The 16,103-nt window shown below is 41.6% G+C and overlaps 1 protein-coding gene across 1 annotated transcript; it reads left to right on the top strand.

The window, feature by feature from the left end:
* Positions 1–13,505: 13,505 nt before the first annotated feature.
* IFNW1 (interferon omega 1) lies at positions 13,506–14,705 on the top strand. The gene has a single exon (XM_008997658.5). The coding sequence runs from the start codon at positions 13,768–13,770 to the stop codon at positions 14,353–14,355; it is 588 nt and encodes a 195-aa protein (XP_008995906.2). The 5' UTR covers positions 13,506–13,767; the 3' UTR covers positions 14,356–14,705.
* The last annotated feature ends 1,398 nt before the right edge of the window (positions 14,706–16,103 follow it).

Raw genomic sequence — 16,103 nt, 5'->3', positions numbered from 1 at the left:
AATGAACATACCCAAAACATATAGTCATCAGATTCTTTGAGGCTAATACAAAAGGAAAAATATTACGGAAAGCTAGAGAGAAGAGGCAGGTCACCTATAAAGAGAAGCCCATCAGGCTAACAACATACCTTTCAGCAGAAACCATACACCAGAAGAGATTGGGGGCCTATATTCAGCATCCTTAAAGAAAAGAAATTCCAGGGAGGACCCAAGATGGCGCTGTGAGAACAACCCAGGATTGGAGCTCACGTTGAATCTGCAAATGGTGAGTCAGAGCTGCATTTACAGACTGATCTTTGTTGCCCACAGAACGGGGAAACTCCCAAGTATAAAAAGACACAGGACGCCAGGCAGTAGGTCTGCCTGGCGAAGCCAGCAGCCAGGGCGGTGGTGGCTGGCCCTACCCAGAAATCCCCACAGGGCGCGCTTGTCCGGGTGCCCTGTTGAACTGCCAACCTGAGACTTGAGAGGGCTGGACTTGAGACTGAATGAGACTTGGACAGTAGCCCAGCCCAGGGGATTGCAGGGACAGATCGTTTGGGATACCCAGTGGGACGAACAAAACTGCGATTTAAACTATCCTGAGCAGACGGTCCGAGACGCTCTGTGGGGGAGGGGCGTCCACCACTACCGAGGCAACCCACCACAACTGAGATACACGCCCACTGCTGACGCAGCCAGCCGTTGCCGAGGCAACCCGTCCCTACTGAGATACACGCCCACTGCTGATGCAGCCTGCCGTTGCTGAGGCAACATACTACAACGAACAGACTCCACTGCAGGGCATGGCGGAGACCACAGCAGAGCCTGCAGGAACAGGGCAAATCACACAACAGCAGGGCGGAGCCTCGGCAGCCAAACAGTGGCTAGTCTGCCTTCTAGCTGGGCAGGACACCTCAACAAACATCCAAAAATAAAGCCCAAACCCCTTAACACAGAGCATTTGAGAAAAAAAAAAGGGGGGGGTTTTAATGAGCTCTGTTGCAGCAGAATCAAACATAGCAGCCTAACAGCCCTGAATGAACAACAGAGTGCACAGCTCAGCAATTAAGCCCCTATAAAGTACAAATTGTCTCCTCAAGCAGCTCCCTGACCCCTCTATATCCAAAAGACTGACATTAGGCAGGCACCATCCTGGGACAAAGATAGCAGAAAAAGAAACTGGTAGCATCCCTCGCTGTGCCATAGCTGCTAGAGGTGCACCCCAGACAAGCAGGGTCTGGAGCAGACCTCAGCAGTCATACAGCAAAGGGGTTAGACTGGTAGAAGGAAAACCAAGCAACAGAAATACTTCATCATCAACATTCCGGGTGTCCACTCAGAGACCCAATAGAAAAGTCAGCAACTACGCAAACGACCAGCGGACAAATTCACAAAGATGGGAAGAAACCAGCGCAAAAAGGAGGAAAACACCCGAAACCAGAACACCTCGCCTCCTAGAAAGGACCAGAACTCCTCACCAGCAAAAGAACAAAGCTGGACGGAGAATGACTGTGACGAAATGACGGAATTAGACTTCAGAAGATGGATAATGAGAAACTTTTGTGAGCTAAAAGATCATGTATTAAATCAATGCAAAGAAACTAAGAACCTTGAAAAAAGATTTGAAAAAAGATTCGAGGAGTGAGGTGAACGGGGGAGGACTCAAGATGGCGCTGTGAGAACAACCCAGGATTGGAGTTCTCGTTGTGTCGGCGGAGAGGTGAGTCTGAGCTGCATTTCCAGACTGATCTTTGTTGCCCACGGAACGGGGAAATTCCCAAGTGAAGAGGAGACGTGGGACGCCAGGCAGATATTCCACCTGGCGAAGCCGGCAGCTGGGGTGGCGGCGGCCGGCCCTACCCAGTGCTCCCCACAGGGCGCACTTGTCCGGGTGCCCCGTTGAACCAGCAACCAGAGACGTGAGAGGGCTGGACTTGAGACTGAGCTAGACTTGGACAGTGGGCCAGCCCAGGGGATTGCAGGAACAGAGCGTTAGGATTGGCCCAGTGGGACGAACAAAAAGGCGATTTCAAACAAGCCCCATGCAGACGGCCCGAGACGCTCTGAGGGGGAGGGGCAGCCACCATTACCGAGGCAACCCGCCCCAACTGAGATACATGCCCATTGCTGACGCAGCCAGCCGTTGCCGAGGCAACCCGTCCCTACTGAGATACACGCCCACTGCTGACGCAGCCTGCCATTGCCAAAGCAACCCGCTACAACAGAGAGACTCCACCACAGGGCGTGGCGCAGAACAGCACAACAGCTGAGCCAGGGTGAGCCTCACAACAGCAGGGCAGAGCCTCGGCAGGCAAACAGTGGCTAGTCTGCATCCTAGCTGAGCAGGACCTCAACGGACATCCAAAAATAAAGCCCAAACCCCTCAACACAGAGCATTTGGGAAAAAAAAGGGTTTTTTTTAATGAGCTCTGTTGCAGCAGAATCAAACATAGCAGCCTAACAGCCCTGAATGAACAACACAGCTCACAGCTCAGCAATTAAACCCCTATAAAATACAAATTGTCTCCTCAAGCAGTTCCCTGAACCCTCTATATCCAAAAGACTGACATTAGGCAGGCACCATCCTGGGACAAAGATAGCAGAAAAAGAAACTGGTAGCATCCCTCGCTGTGCCACAGCTGCTAGAGGTGCACCCCAAACAAGCAGGGTCTGGAGTGGACCTCAGCACTTGTACAGCGAAGGGGCTAGACCGGTAGAAGGAAAACCAAGCAACAGAAATACTTCATCATCAACATTCAGGGTGTCCACTCAGAGACCCAATCGAAAAGTCAGCAACTACGCAGACGACCAGCGGACAAATCCACAAAGATGGGAAGAAACCAGCGCAAAAAGGAGGAAAACACCCAAAACAAGAACACCTCGCCTCCTAGAAAGGATCAAAACTCCTCACCAGCAAGGGAACAAAGCTGGATGGAGAATGACTGTGATGAAATGACGGAATTAGACTTTAGAAGATGGATAAAGAGAAACTTTGGTGAGCTAAAAGATCATGTATTAAATCAATGCAAAGAAACTAAGAACCTTAAGAAAAGATTTGAAAAAAGATTTGAGGAAATGATAACAAGAATGGATAACTTAGAGAGAAATGAATGAATTAAAGGAGCTGAGAAACACAATATGAGAACTTCGTGAAGCATGCACAAGTTTCAATAGCCGAATTGACCAAGCAGAAGAAAGAATATCTGAAGTCGAAGACCAACTCAATGAAATAAAACGAGAAACCAAGACTAGAGAAAAAAATGCAAAAAGGAATGAACAAAGTCTCCAAGAAATGTGGGACTATGTGAAAAGACCTAACATACGTTTGATAGGTGTACCAGAAGGGGACGAAGAGAATGAATCCAAGCTGGAAAATACTCTTCAGGACATCATCCAGGAAAATTTCCCCCACCTAGCAAGACAGGCCAACACTCAAATGCAGGAAATTCAGAGAACACCACAAAGATATTCCGCAAGAAGAGCAACTCCAAGGCACATAATCGTCAGATTCAATAGGGTTGAAATAAAGGAGAGAATACTAAGGGCAGCCAGAGAGAAAGGTCGGGTCACCCACAAAGGGAGGCCCATCAGACTCACAGCAGATGTCTCGGCAGAAACACTACAAGCCAGAAGAGACTGGGGGCCAATATTGAACATTCTTAAAGAAAAGAACTTTCAACCCAGAATTTCATATCCAGCCAAACTGAGCTTCAGAAGTGAAGGAAAAATAAAATCCTTTGCGAAAAAGCAAGTACTCAGAGATTTTGTAACCACCAGGCCTGCTTTACAAGAGCTCCTAAAAGAGGCACTACACATAGAAAGGATCAACCAGTACCAGCCATTCCAAAATCACACTGAATGCTAAAGAGCTTCAACATAATGAAGAATCTACAACAACTAACAGGCAAAACAGCCACTTAGCATCCAAATGGCATCACAAATTCACACATAACAATCTTAACCCTAAATGTAAATGGACTAAATGCACCAATCAAAAGACACAGACTGGCAAATTGGATAAAAATCCAAAACCCATCAGTGTGCTGTATACAGGAAACCCATCTCACATGCAAGGATACACAAAGGCTCAAAATAAAGGGATGGAGGAAGATTTACCAAGCTAATGGAAAGCAAAAAAAAAAAAGCAGGAGTTGCAATTCTCATCTCTGATAAAATAGACTTTAAAGCAACAAAGATCAAAAGAGACAAAGAAGGCCATTACATAATGGTAAAAGGATCAATACAACAAGAAGAGCTAACGATACTAAACATATATGGACCCAATGCAGGAGCACCCAGATACATAAGGCAAGTTCTTAATGACTTACAAAAGGACTTGGACTCACACACAATAATAGTGGGAGACTTTAACACTCCACTGTCAATACTAGACAGATCAACCAGACAGAAAATCAACAAGGATATCCAGGGCTTGAACTCAGACCTGGAGCAAGCAAACCTGATAGACATTTACAGAACTCTCCACCCCAAATCCACAGAATACACATTCTTCTCAGCACCACATCACACCTACTCTAAAATTGACCACATAATTGGAAGTAAAGCACTGCTCAACAAATGCAAAACAACTGAAATCATAACAAACAGCCTCTCAGACCATAGTGCAATCAAGTTAGAACTCAGAATTCAGAAACTGACCCAGAACCGCACAGCTTCATGGAAACTGAACAACTGGCTCTTGAATGTTGACTGGGTAAACAACGAAATGAAGGCAGAAATAAAGAAGTTCTTCGAAACCAATGAGAACGAAGACACAACGTGCCAGAACCTCTGGGACACATTTAAAGCAGTCTCTAGAGGAAAGTATATAGCAATAAGTGCCCATATGAGGAGAATGGAGAGATCCAAAATTGACACCCTATCGTCAAAATTGAAAGAGCTAGAGGAGCAAGATCAACAAAACTCAAAACCCAGCAGAAGACAAGAAATAACTAAGATCAGAGCTGAGCTGAAGGAGATTGAGACACAAAAAACCCTTCAAAAAATCAATAAATCCAAGAGCTGGTTTTTTGAAAAGATCAACAAAATAGACAGACCACTAGCCAGATTGATTAAAAAAAAAGAGAGAACAACCAAATAGATGCAATAAAAAATGATAAAGGGGAAATCACCACAGATTCCACAGAAATTCAAACCATCATCAGAGAATATTACAAACAACTCTATGTGCATAAACTAGTAAACCTGGAAGAAATGGATAAATTCCTGGACTCCTGTGTCCTCCCAAGCCTAAACCAGGAGGAAGCTGAAACTATGAATAGACCAATAACAAGGTCTGAAGTTGAGGCAGCAATTAAGAGCCTACCATACAAAAAAAGCCCAGGTCCAGATGGGTTCACAGCCGAATTCTACCAGACACACAAGGAGGAGCTGGTACCATTCCTTCTAAAACTATTTCAAACAATCCAAAAAGAGGAAATTCTTCCCAAATCATTTTATGAGACTAACATCATCCTGATACCAAAACCTGGCAGAAACCCAACGAGAAAAGAAAACTTCAGGCCAATATCCATGATGAACATAGATGCAAAAATCTTCAATAAAATATTGGCAAGCCGATTGCAACAGCAAATCAAAAAACTTATTCATCATGATCAAGTAGGATTCATCCCGGGGATGCAAGGCTGGTTCAACATATGCAAGTCTATCAACGTAATTCACCACATAAACAGAACCAAAATCAAAAACCACATGATTATCTCAATTGACGCAGAGAAGGCATTTGACAAAATTCAACAGCCCTTTATGCTAAAAACCCTCAATAAACTCGGTATCGATGGAACGTATCTCAAAGTAATAAAAGCTATTTACAACAAACCAACAGCCAATATCATACTGAATGGGCAAAAACTGGAAGCATTCCCTTTGAAATCTGGCACTAGACAAGGATGCCCTCTCTCACCACTCCTATTCAATATAGTACTGGAAGTTCTAGCCAGAGCAATCAGGCAAGAAAAAGAAATCAAGGGTATTCAAATAGGAAAGGAGGAAGCCAAATTGTCTCTATTTGCAGACGACATGATAGTATACCTAGAATACCCCATTGCCTCAGCCCAAAAACTCCTGAAACTGATAAGCAACTTCAGCAAAGTCTCAGGATATAAAATCAATGTGCAAAAATCACAAGCATTCGTCTACACCAATAACAGACTTAAAGAAAGCCAAATCAAGAGCGAACTGCCATTCGCAATTGCTACAAAAAGAATAAAATACCTTGGAATACAACTCACAAGGAACGTAAGAGACCTCTTCAAGGAGAACTACAAACCACTGCTCAACGAAATCAGAGAGGACACAAACAGATGGAGAAACATTCCATGTTCATGGTTAGGAAGAATTAATATCGTGAAAATGGCTATATTGCCCAAAGTAATTTACAGAATCAACGCTATCCCATCAAGCTACCATCGACTTTTTTCACAGAACTGGAAAAAACCACCATGAACTTCATATGGAACCAAAAGGGAGCCCGCATAGCCAAGTCAATTCTAAGCAAAAAGAACATAGTGGGGGGCATCACACTACCGGATTTCAAACTATACTACAAGGCTACAGTAATCAAAACAGCATGGTACTGGTACCAAAACAGAGATATAGACCAATGGAACAAAACAGAGGCACCGGAGGCAACACAACATACATACAACTATACAATCTTTGATAAACCCGACAAAAACAAACAATGGGGAAAGGATTCCCTGTTTAACAAATTGTGTTGGGAAAACTGGCTAGCCATGAGCAGAAAGCAGAAACTGGACCCCTTCCTGACACCTTACACTAAAATTAACTACAGATGGATTAAAGACTTAAACATAATACCTGGAACGATAAAAACCCTAGAAGGAAATCTAGTCAAAACTATCCAGGACATAGGAGTAGGCAAGGACTTCATGAACAAAACACCAAAAACATTGGCAACGAAAGCCAAAATAGACAAATGGGACCTAATCAAACTCCACAGCTTCTGCACGGCAAAAGAAACAGTCACTAGAGTGGATCGGCAACCAACAGAATGGGAAAAAATTTTCGCAGTCTACCCATCTGACAAAGGGCTCATATCCAGAATTTACAAAGAACTCAAACAAGATTTACAGGAAAAAAACAAACAAGCCCATTCAAAAGTGGGCAAAGGATATGAACAGATACTTTACAAAAGAAGACATATATGAGGCCAACAATCATATGAAAAAATGCTCATCGTCACTGGTCATCAGAGAGATGCAAATCAAAACCACATTGAGATACCATCTCACGCCAGTTAGAATGGCGATCATTAAAAAATCTGGAGACAACAGATGCTGGAGAGGATGTGGAGAAAAAGGAACACTTTTACACTGTTGGTGGTAGTGTAAATTAGTTCAACCATTGTGGAAGACAGTGTGGCGAGTCCTCAAGGCCTTAGAAATAGAAATTCCATTTGGCCCAGCAATCCCATTACTGGGTATATATCCAAAAGACTATAAATCGTTCTACTATAAGGACACATGTACAGGAATGTTCATTGCAGCACTGTTTACAATAGCAAAGACCTGGAATCAACCCAAATGCCCATTGATAATAGACTGGATTGGAAAAATGTGGCACATATACACCATGGAATATTATGCAGCAATCAGAAATGATGAGTTCGTGTCGTTTGTAGGGACATGGATGAATCTGGGAAACATCATCCTCAGCAAACTGACACAAGAACAGAAAATGAAACACCGCATATTCTCACTCATAGGTGGGTGATGAAAAATGAGAACACATGGACACAGAAAGGGGAGTACTAAACAGTGGGGTCTATTGGGGGGAAAAGGGGAGGGCCTTTGGGAGGGGGAGGTGGGGAGGGATAGCCTGGGGAGAAATGCCAAATGTGGGTGAAGGGGAGAAGAAAAGCAAAGCACACTGCCTTGTGTGTACCTACGCAACTGTCTTGTATGCTCTGCGCATGTAACCCAAAACCTATAATCCAATAAAAAATTAAAAAAAAAAAGAAAGAAATTTCAACCAAGAATTTTATATTCAGTCAAACTAAGCTTCCTAAGCAAAGGAGAAATAAAATCCTTTACAGATAAAAAAAAATGCTAAAGAAATTTGTTGCTATCAGACCTGCCTTAAAAGAGTTCCTTAAGGAAGTGTTTAACATGGAAATGAAAGACTATTACCAGCCATCACAAAAACACATTTAGGTACATAGCCCACTGACACTATAAAGCCACTGTAGCCCAACTCTACATAACAGCAGGCTAACAGCACGATGACATTAACAAATACTCACACGTCAATATTAACCTTGAATATAAATGGGTTAAATGCAGCCATTTAAAAGACAGAGTAGCAAGATGGATAAAGAAGGAAAATCCAAATGTATGCTGCCATAAAGAAACCCATCTTACATGCAGTGACATCCATCGGCTCAAGGTAAATAGGTGGAGAAAGATCTATCAAACAAACAAGGGAAAAAAAGGAGAGTAGGGATTACTATTCTTATTTCAGATAAAACAGACATTAAACCAGTATAATCAACAAGAACAAAAAAATGGCATTACTTAAAGATAAAGGTATCAATGCAACAAGAAGACTTCCCTACCCTAAATATATATGCACCCAAAACTGGGGTGCCTAGATTCATAAGTTTTTAGGGATCTACAAAGTGACTTAGATAACCACACAATAATAGCAAAAGACTTCCAAAACCACTGAGAGTATTAGACAGACCAACAAGGCAGAAAACTAACAAAGATATTTGGGACCTAATTGCAACACTTGATCAAATGTACCTAACTGATATCTATGGAACACTCCACCCAACAACAGCAGAATATACATTCTTGTTTGCACATGGTGCATACTCTAAGATTGACCACATGCTTGTCCGTAAAGTAATTCTCAACAAATTGAAAAAACCACAATTATACCCACCACACTCCTGGACCATGGTGCAATAATAATTGAAATTAATACCAAGAAGTTCTCTCAAAACCATATAACTACATGGAAATGAGACAGCCTGTTCCTGAATAACTTTCAGGTAAACAAAGAAATTAAGGCAAAAATCAAGAAATTCTTGGAAACTAATGAAAACAAAGATACAACCTTCCAGAATCTCTGGGTTACAGCTAAATCACTATTAAGAGGAAAATTAATAGCATTAAATGCCTACATCAAGAAGTCTGAAAGATCCCAAATTAGCAAGCTAATATCACACCAAGAAGAACTAGGAAAAAGAGTAAAACAACTCCAAAGCTTGCAGAAGAAAAGAAATAACCAAAATCAGAGCTCAACTGAAAGAAACTGAGATGTGAAAATCCATACAAAAAAAAAAAAATAAATGAAAACTAAGGTTTGTTTTTTGAAGGAACAAATAAGATTGATAGACTGCTAGCTAAACTAATAATGAGAAAAAGAAGATCCAAATAAACACAGATATGACAAAAGTGATGTTACACCAACTGCACAGAAATACCAAAAAAATCTTCAGAGACTGTTTCCAACCCTTCTATATACACAAACTGGATAAATGGATACATTCCAGGAAACATGCGACCTCCAAAGATTTAATCAGGAAGAAATGGAATAATCGAACATACAAATAATAAGTTCTGAAATTGAATCAATAGTAAAAAAAAAAAAAAATACCAACAATAAAAAGCCTTGGATCAGATGGATTCACAGCCAAATTCTACCAGACAAAAAAAGAACTGATACTAATCCTATTAAAACTATTCCAAAAAATGCCTTGAACACTTTATCCATTAATGGGGATCATGATATTTTATTTTAGAGATAAGGTCTCACTCTGTCACTGCAGCAGTGGGATTTCCAGCTCACTGTAATTTCCAGCTGCTGGGGTCGAGCAATCCTTCCAGTTAAGCCTCCTGAGTAGCTGGGACTGCAGGTGCATGCCACAATGCCCAGCTAATTATTTTGTAGATACAGTGTCTTGCTGTGTTGCTCAGGCTGGTCCTGAACTCCTGCCTTGGCATCCCAAAGCACTGAGATTATTGGGAAGAGCCATCATGCCCAGTCAATGGTGATTTTGATGACAAGTTTCTTTCAACCCTGTCAATGTATTTTAGGATTTTTTTTATGTGATGTTAGAAAAATAAAAACTACAGTAAGTACTATGGTGGAGTTTGGGGTTAAAACCAGATTCTCCTTGGTAAGTATTTCTTCACTGCTTCTATATAGAAAATACATAGAATCTTCCTTCTAGCTCATACAATAGGTCTTTTTGACACTGGACATTCAACCATTGTCTGGTAAGATCAGGAGGAGAATAAATTCTTTATTGGACTCTATCAGTAGTCAAAACAAAGTCTGACCTGGGGGTGAGTTTTCTCTTTTAGCAATAAAAACAGCAGGCTGATCTGATGAAGGTGTCCTGGGGAATCAATGACATCCTCAGAAAGAAAGTCAGAGCTCATATTGCTGGGCTATTTTTAGATTAGAAATTGTTAGGTGCTTTTTGTTTATTCTTAAAATGACAAAAACCCCAAGAGTCAAATATAAAAAGGCTTCTTAATGTCTGCAGTTGATGAGTCAATAAAGGTTTTACTGTATTTCATTGAAGAAATTACTCATTAAATCTTAGACCTTTTTTAGGATTGGCAGAAAATCTACTCAATTTTAACTATTTAAAAGTTATATTGTCCACTTTTACTTAGGACTTAAAATTAGTTCAATTTACTCACAACACACCCCCTCTTGCTCTGTCTACAAAGTAATAGATGGCAACACATTGACATATGAAGTGGAACTCAGAATCCCTTGTCATCTCACCTTTCCTGCTCACCTCATTTCATGCCCTGGCCTCTCCTTGGTTTATACATTCTCTGTTCATATCCATCCTCCACTTCCACTGATGGGGTCCTCCAGATAAGCCACTATATTGACTTCCACTAAAGGTTTGACTTCAAATCATTGGTGTGTTTGGAATAGCTTATCTATTCAGATTTATATTTCTCTCCAGAAAGTTGTTATCGAGAAGATCGAGTTAATATTTTCAAAGATCTTAGAACAGAGGCTGGTCTTAGTATGTAACAAATTTCAATGTTATCATTTTTAGCACCATCATCATTATCAATATTATTATCCAGATATAGAGCAGAATCTTTGGGATTGTCCAATTCCCTTTATTTTTTACCCTGGGTTTCTCAAAGCCCTCTTTTCATTGCCTAGGTGGGTTTATTAACTAGCTGTGTACTTTAACATTGGCCCTCTGCCAGAACCCCAGGTCATCAATTTTGCTGCATTTAATTTTGCTAACTTATACTTAGCTATTTTATCAGCAGAAAGCCACTTCCCTTCTTTCACTTTCATGACATTCAGACTCATGTTTGTTTTCTTTCTTGCCCCAAAACAACTGTCAAGTTTTGCTTTCTAAGAAAGCTGAAAGGAGAAAGAAAAATATCTGAAGTCATGTGAATTATAGATAAAAATAGTGTGGCTCCTTTGCCTTTCTTTTATGTCCTTTAATTTGTGTTATTTTGTCATGAACTAGAAAATGCAGATGCAGCAAGACAAACCTGGCCCAGTAAACCACTATGTAAAAATAAGGTACAAAATTTTAGAATAAAAAAATCATAAAGGAAGGCTCTTTCTCCCTGACAGAAAAGCCCATGTCTAACCTCCATGCATTGTCAGAGTGACTAAGAGTTAGAGGGGGCAAGAACCCTTAGATAGAATTGCAGCGACTGAATGAGCAACTGAAGATCACTAGTTTCTGTAATATAAGCTTCTAATGAAAGACAACACCATCACTGATCCCCTGTGCCCATCTGAGAAACACTGAGGATAACAAATGTTCAATAGTTTACATAAAAGAATTGAACAATAAAAACCATATCAGGGCCCAGCACAGTGGTTCACGCCTGTAATTCAGCAGTAGATCGAGACCAGCATGATCAATATGATGAAATTCCATCTGTACTAAAAACACAAAAATGAGCCAGGCATGTTGGCATGCACCTGTAGTCCCAGCTACTCCGGAGGCTGAGACAGGAGAATTGCTTGAACCCTGGCAGAAGAGGTTGCAGTGAGCCGAGATCATGGCACTGCACTCCAGCCTGGGCAACAAAGCAAGACTCCATCCCCCGCCAAAATCTTTTAAATGAAAAATAAACAAAGATTCCAAGCTGGGATATTGACACAGCTAAAGGAGCACTATTGACCTCAGTAAGCAAATAGTGGAAAATTATTTGACTAATGAAGGTAAAATGATTGTAATTGGGTAATTCTTCCACCTTCTTTAGACAAAAGAAACCTTTGCTATCAGCATCTGAGGGCTGTTGAAACTTTTGCTACCTGGACACATGGGTCAGGAGAGTCGAAGGTCATCATTGAGAGCTAGGGTCCCTCAGACAAACACTCTAGGGGCTAGGGTCTTGGAGGGTTAATTGTTTTGCTCACAAAGTAACAACTCTCCTTTCACCAAAAGAGTTCTGAAGTCATAAGGATGTTGTGAGGCTGCTCCTGAGGGTGAGTCTGGAAGAGTTTGGGTGGAGAGTACTTGTCAGAGAAAAAGGTGTTACTAGATGTGATAATAACTACCTTGTGAGTGAGGAGATGCTGGGAAATAAAGTATCTGCAAATTAGAATCTCCACATCCATTTGCACCTGTAAAGTATCGGGATTCCACCTGGGATATTGACATGCCCAGGGGAGTACTATTGACCTCAGTAAGTAAATGATGGAAAGAAAAAGATGTGTTTATATTAATCCTCACCTTGTGGTCCCAGTGAAGCATAACCACACAGAGCTGCATGAATGTTTTCTAGAAGGAAGAAAAACATCAGAGAAGCTCATTCACTCATCATCATCATCATCCTCTGTTGTGAATAAAACAGTAAACAAAACCTCGGTTTTGGCTCACATCTGTAATTTCAGCTACTTGGGAGGCTGAGGCAGGAGTCCTCAGCTTCAGACCAGGGGTTTGAGACCAGCCTGAACAACATAGTGGCATCTTATCTCTAACAACAACAACAACAACAAATTAGCCAGGCACAATGGTGCACGCCTGTAGTCCCAGCTACTCAGGAGGTTGAAGCATGTGGATTGCTTGAACTCAGGAGTTAAGGCTACAGTGACCTCTGATTATGCCACCACACTCCAACCTGGGTGACAGAGTAAGACCTCTTCTCTAAAAAACAAACAGCAAAATCCCGTTATTTGTTCTAAAGAGCTTATTTGCTGCAGATGATCTGGTAAGCAAATATAGAAACCCATAGGACCTGACTTTCTATGTAAAATTAGGAGGGGAAAAATGGATAAGTGTTAAAATTTTGTTTCTAGAACAGAGAAAAGGAATTTTTCATATATACATATGAACATATATATATACACACACTGTATATATTATATATACATATATTCACTGTATACAGTATGTATATATAAATATGTATTATATATAAAGTTAGTGTAATGTGAGTGTGTCAGATTATTTACATACATATAGTATATACACTTATGACTTTAATACCAAAATGTTTTTCATTTGATTAAGTATCCATTTGTATTGACACAGCTGAAGGTTACTGGGAAAAATAAACTTCTAATCCAAAATTAAGAGATTATTGTTATCCTTCTAAGGTCCTAGGGAGAACACACACATGAAAACAAAAAAAAGAAAGTGAAAGTACAGATAAATGTTCAGAAAATGAAAATTATTTGTTTCCTATAAAAAGCCATGCATACAAGGAATGTCTTCAGAAAACCTAGGGTCCAAGGTTAAGCCCTATTCCAGCTCAGTAAAACCTGCAGCACTCACATTTCCCAATGGCTCACCTGTTCCCTCTGCTAGTGGCTCTAGTGGTGACCAGCTATAGCCCTGTTGGATCTCAGGCCTGTGATCTGGCTCAGAACCATGGCCAACTTAACAGGAACATCTTGGTGCTTCTGCACCAAATGAGGAGAATCTCCACTTTCTTGTGTCTCAAGGACAGAAGAAACTTCAAGTTCCCCCAGGAGATGATGGAAGGAAGCCAGGTGCAGAAGGCCCAGGCCATGTCTGTTTTCCATGAGATGCTGCAGCAGATCTTCAACCTCTTCCTCACAGAGCACTCCTCTGCTGCCTGGAACACGACCCTTTTAGACCAACTCCACGCTGGACTTCATCAGCAACTGGCACACCTGGAGACCTGCTTGGTGCAGGTAATGGGAGAAGGAGAATCTGCTGGGGCGATTAGGAGCCCTGCACTGACCTTAAGGATGTACTTCCAGGGAATCCACGTCTACCTGAAAGAGAAGAAATACAGTGACTGTGCCTGGGAAGTTGTCAGAGTGGAAATCTTGAGATCCTTGTTCTTAGCAACAAACTTGCAAGAAAGATTAAGAAGTAAAGATGGAGACCTGGGCTCATCTTGAAATGATTCTCATTGACTAATTTGCCATATAGCACTTGCACATGTGACTCTGGTCATTTCAAAAGACTTTGATTTCTGCTTTAATCACAGAATTGATTGAATTAATTCTGCAAATACTTTGTCAGTATATTAATCAAGTATATGTTAAAAAGACTTAGGTCCAGGGGCATCAGTCTTTAAGATGTTATTTATTTTTATTCATTTATTTATTCTTGTATTTTATCACATTTATAATATTTACATTCTTATATAACAAATATTTGCCTTTACATTGTATTAAGATTAGAAAACATGTTTAGCTTTCTATTCTGTTAAATATTACATTTTATTATTTATTAAATTTTTTCAAACAAAACTTCTTGCAGTTGTTTATTCTAAAACCAAAATTCAAACACTAGTTTTCTGAACCAAATCAAAGAATGGATGGTACTATTCACTTACCTATTCATTCATTCCATTTACATAATATATATATAAAGTGAGTATCAACGTGGCATATTTTGGAATTGATATCAAGCAATGCAGGTATACTCATTGCATGAGTGTATCAAAATATCTCATGTAACCAACAAATATATACACTTACTAAGTACCCAAAAAATTAGAAATAAAAAGTCATTTAAGAAAAAAAGGGAGGACTCAAGATGGCACTGTGAGAACAACCCAGGATTGAAGCTCTCGCTGGACGCACAGAGAGAGCGAGTCGGGGAAGCATTTCCAGACGGATCTTAGTTGCCCACAGAATGGGGAAATTCCCAGGTACAAGAGACACGGGACGCCAGGCAGAGGTCTCGGCTGGTGCAGCCGGCAGCCGGTGTGGCTCCGGCCCATGCCGGAGCACAGAGGCACTCCACAGTGCTCCATACAAAAGCGCACTGTTACGGGTGCCCTGTTGAACCGGCAAACTGAGACCCGAGTGGGCTGAACTTGAGACTGAACGGGTCTTGAACTGTGACCCAGCCCAGGAAATCCCAGGGACTCAGCGTTTGGGGGAGAGCAGTGCGACAAACAAAACGGCGATTCCAAACGCTCCTGGTGAAAAGGTTTTTTTTTAAAGCACAGCTCCATTGGGGAGGGGCGTCATCCATTACCGAGGCAATCAGCCCCTACTGAGGTACACGCCCATTGCTGATGCAGTCTGCCGTTGCTGAGGCAACCCGGTACAACAGAGAGACTCCACCACAGGGCGTAGCCCATGGCAACAGGGTAGAGACCACAGCAGAAGGGCAGAGCCTGCAGCAAAAGGGCGAACCTCACACCAGCAGGGCGGAGCCTCGGCAGGCAAAAAGTGACTAGACTGCCTCCTAGCTGGGCAGGACAGCGAGGTGGACACTCACAAGGAAAGCCCAAACCCGCCCCCAGACAGAGCATCTGAGACAAAAAGGGGTTTTCTTACGAGTTAGGTTGCAGCAGAACTAAACATAGCAGCCTAGCAGCCCTGAAGGAACAACAGAGCTCACAGCTCAGCACTTGAGCTCCTACAAAGTACAGACTGTCTCCTCAAGCAACTCCCTGACCCCTCTATATCCATAAGACTGACATTTGGCAGACATCATCCTGGGACAAAGATAGCAGAAAAAGAAACTGGTAGCATCCCTCGCTGTTTCGCAGCAGCTATAGATACACCCCAGACAAGCAGAACCTGGAGTGGACCTCAGCAGTTGTACAGCGAAGGGGCTAGACTGGTAGAAGATAAACAAAGTAACAGAAATACTCCATCATCAACAATCTGGGTGTCCACTCAGAGAT

Source organism: Callithrix jacchus, chromosome 1 (assembly GCF_049354715.1).
Source record: "Callithrix jacchus isolate 240 chromosome 1, calJac240_pri, whole genome shotgun sequence".
NCBI classification, from domain to species: Eukaryota; Metazoa; Chordata; class Mammalia; order Primates; family Cebidae; genus Callithrix; species Callithrix jacchus.
This window is presented reverse-complemented; position numbering and strand designations above follow the sequence as displayed.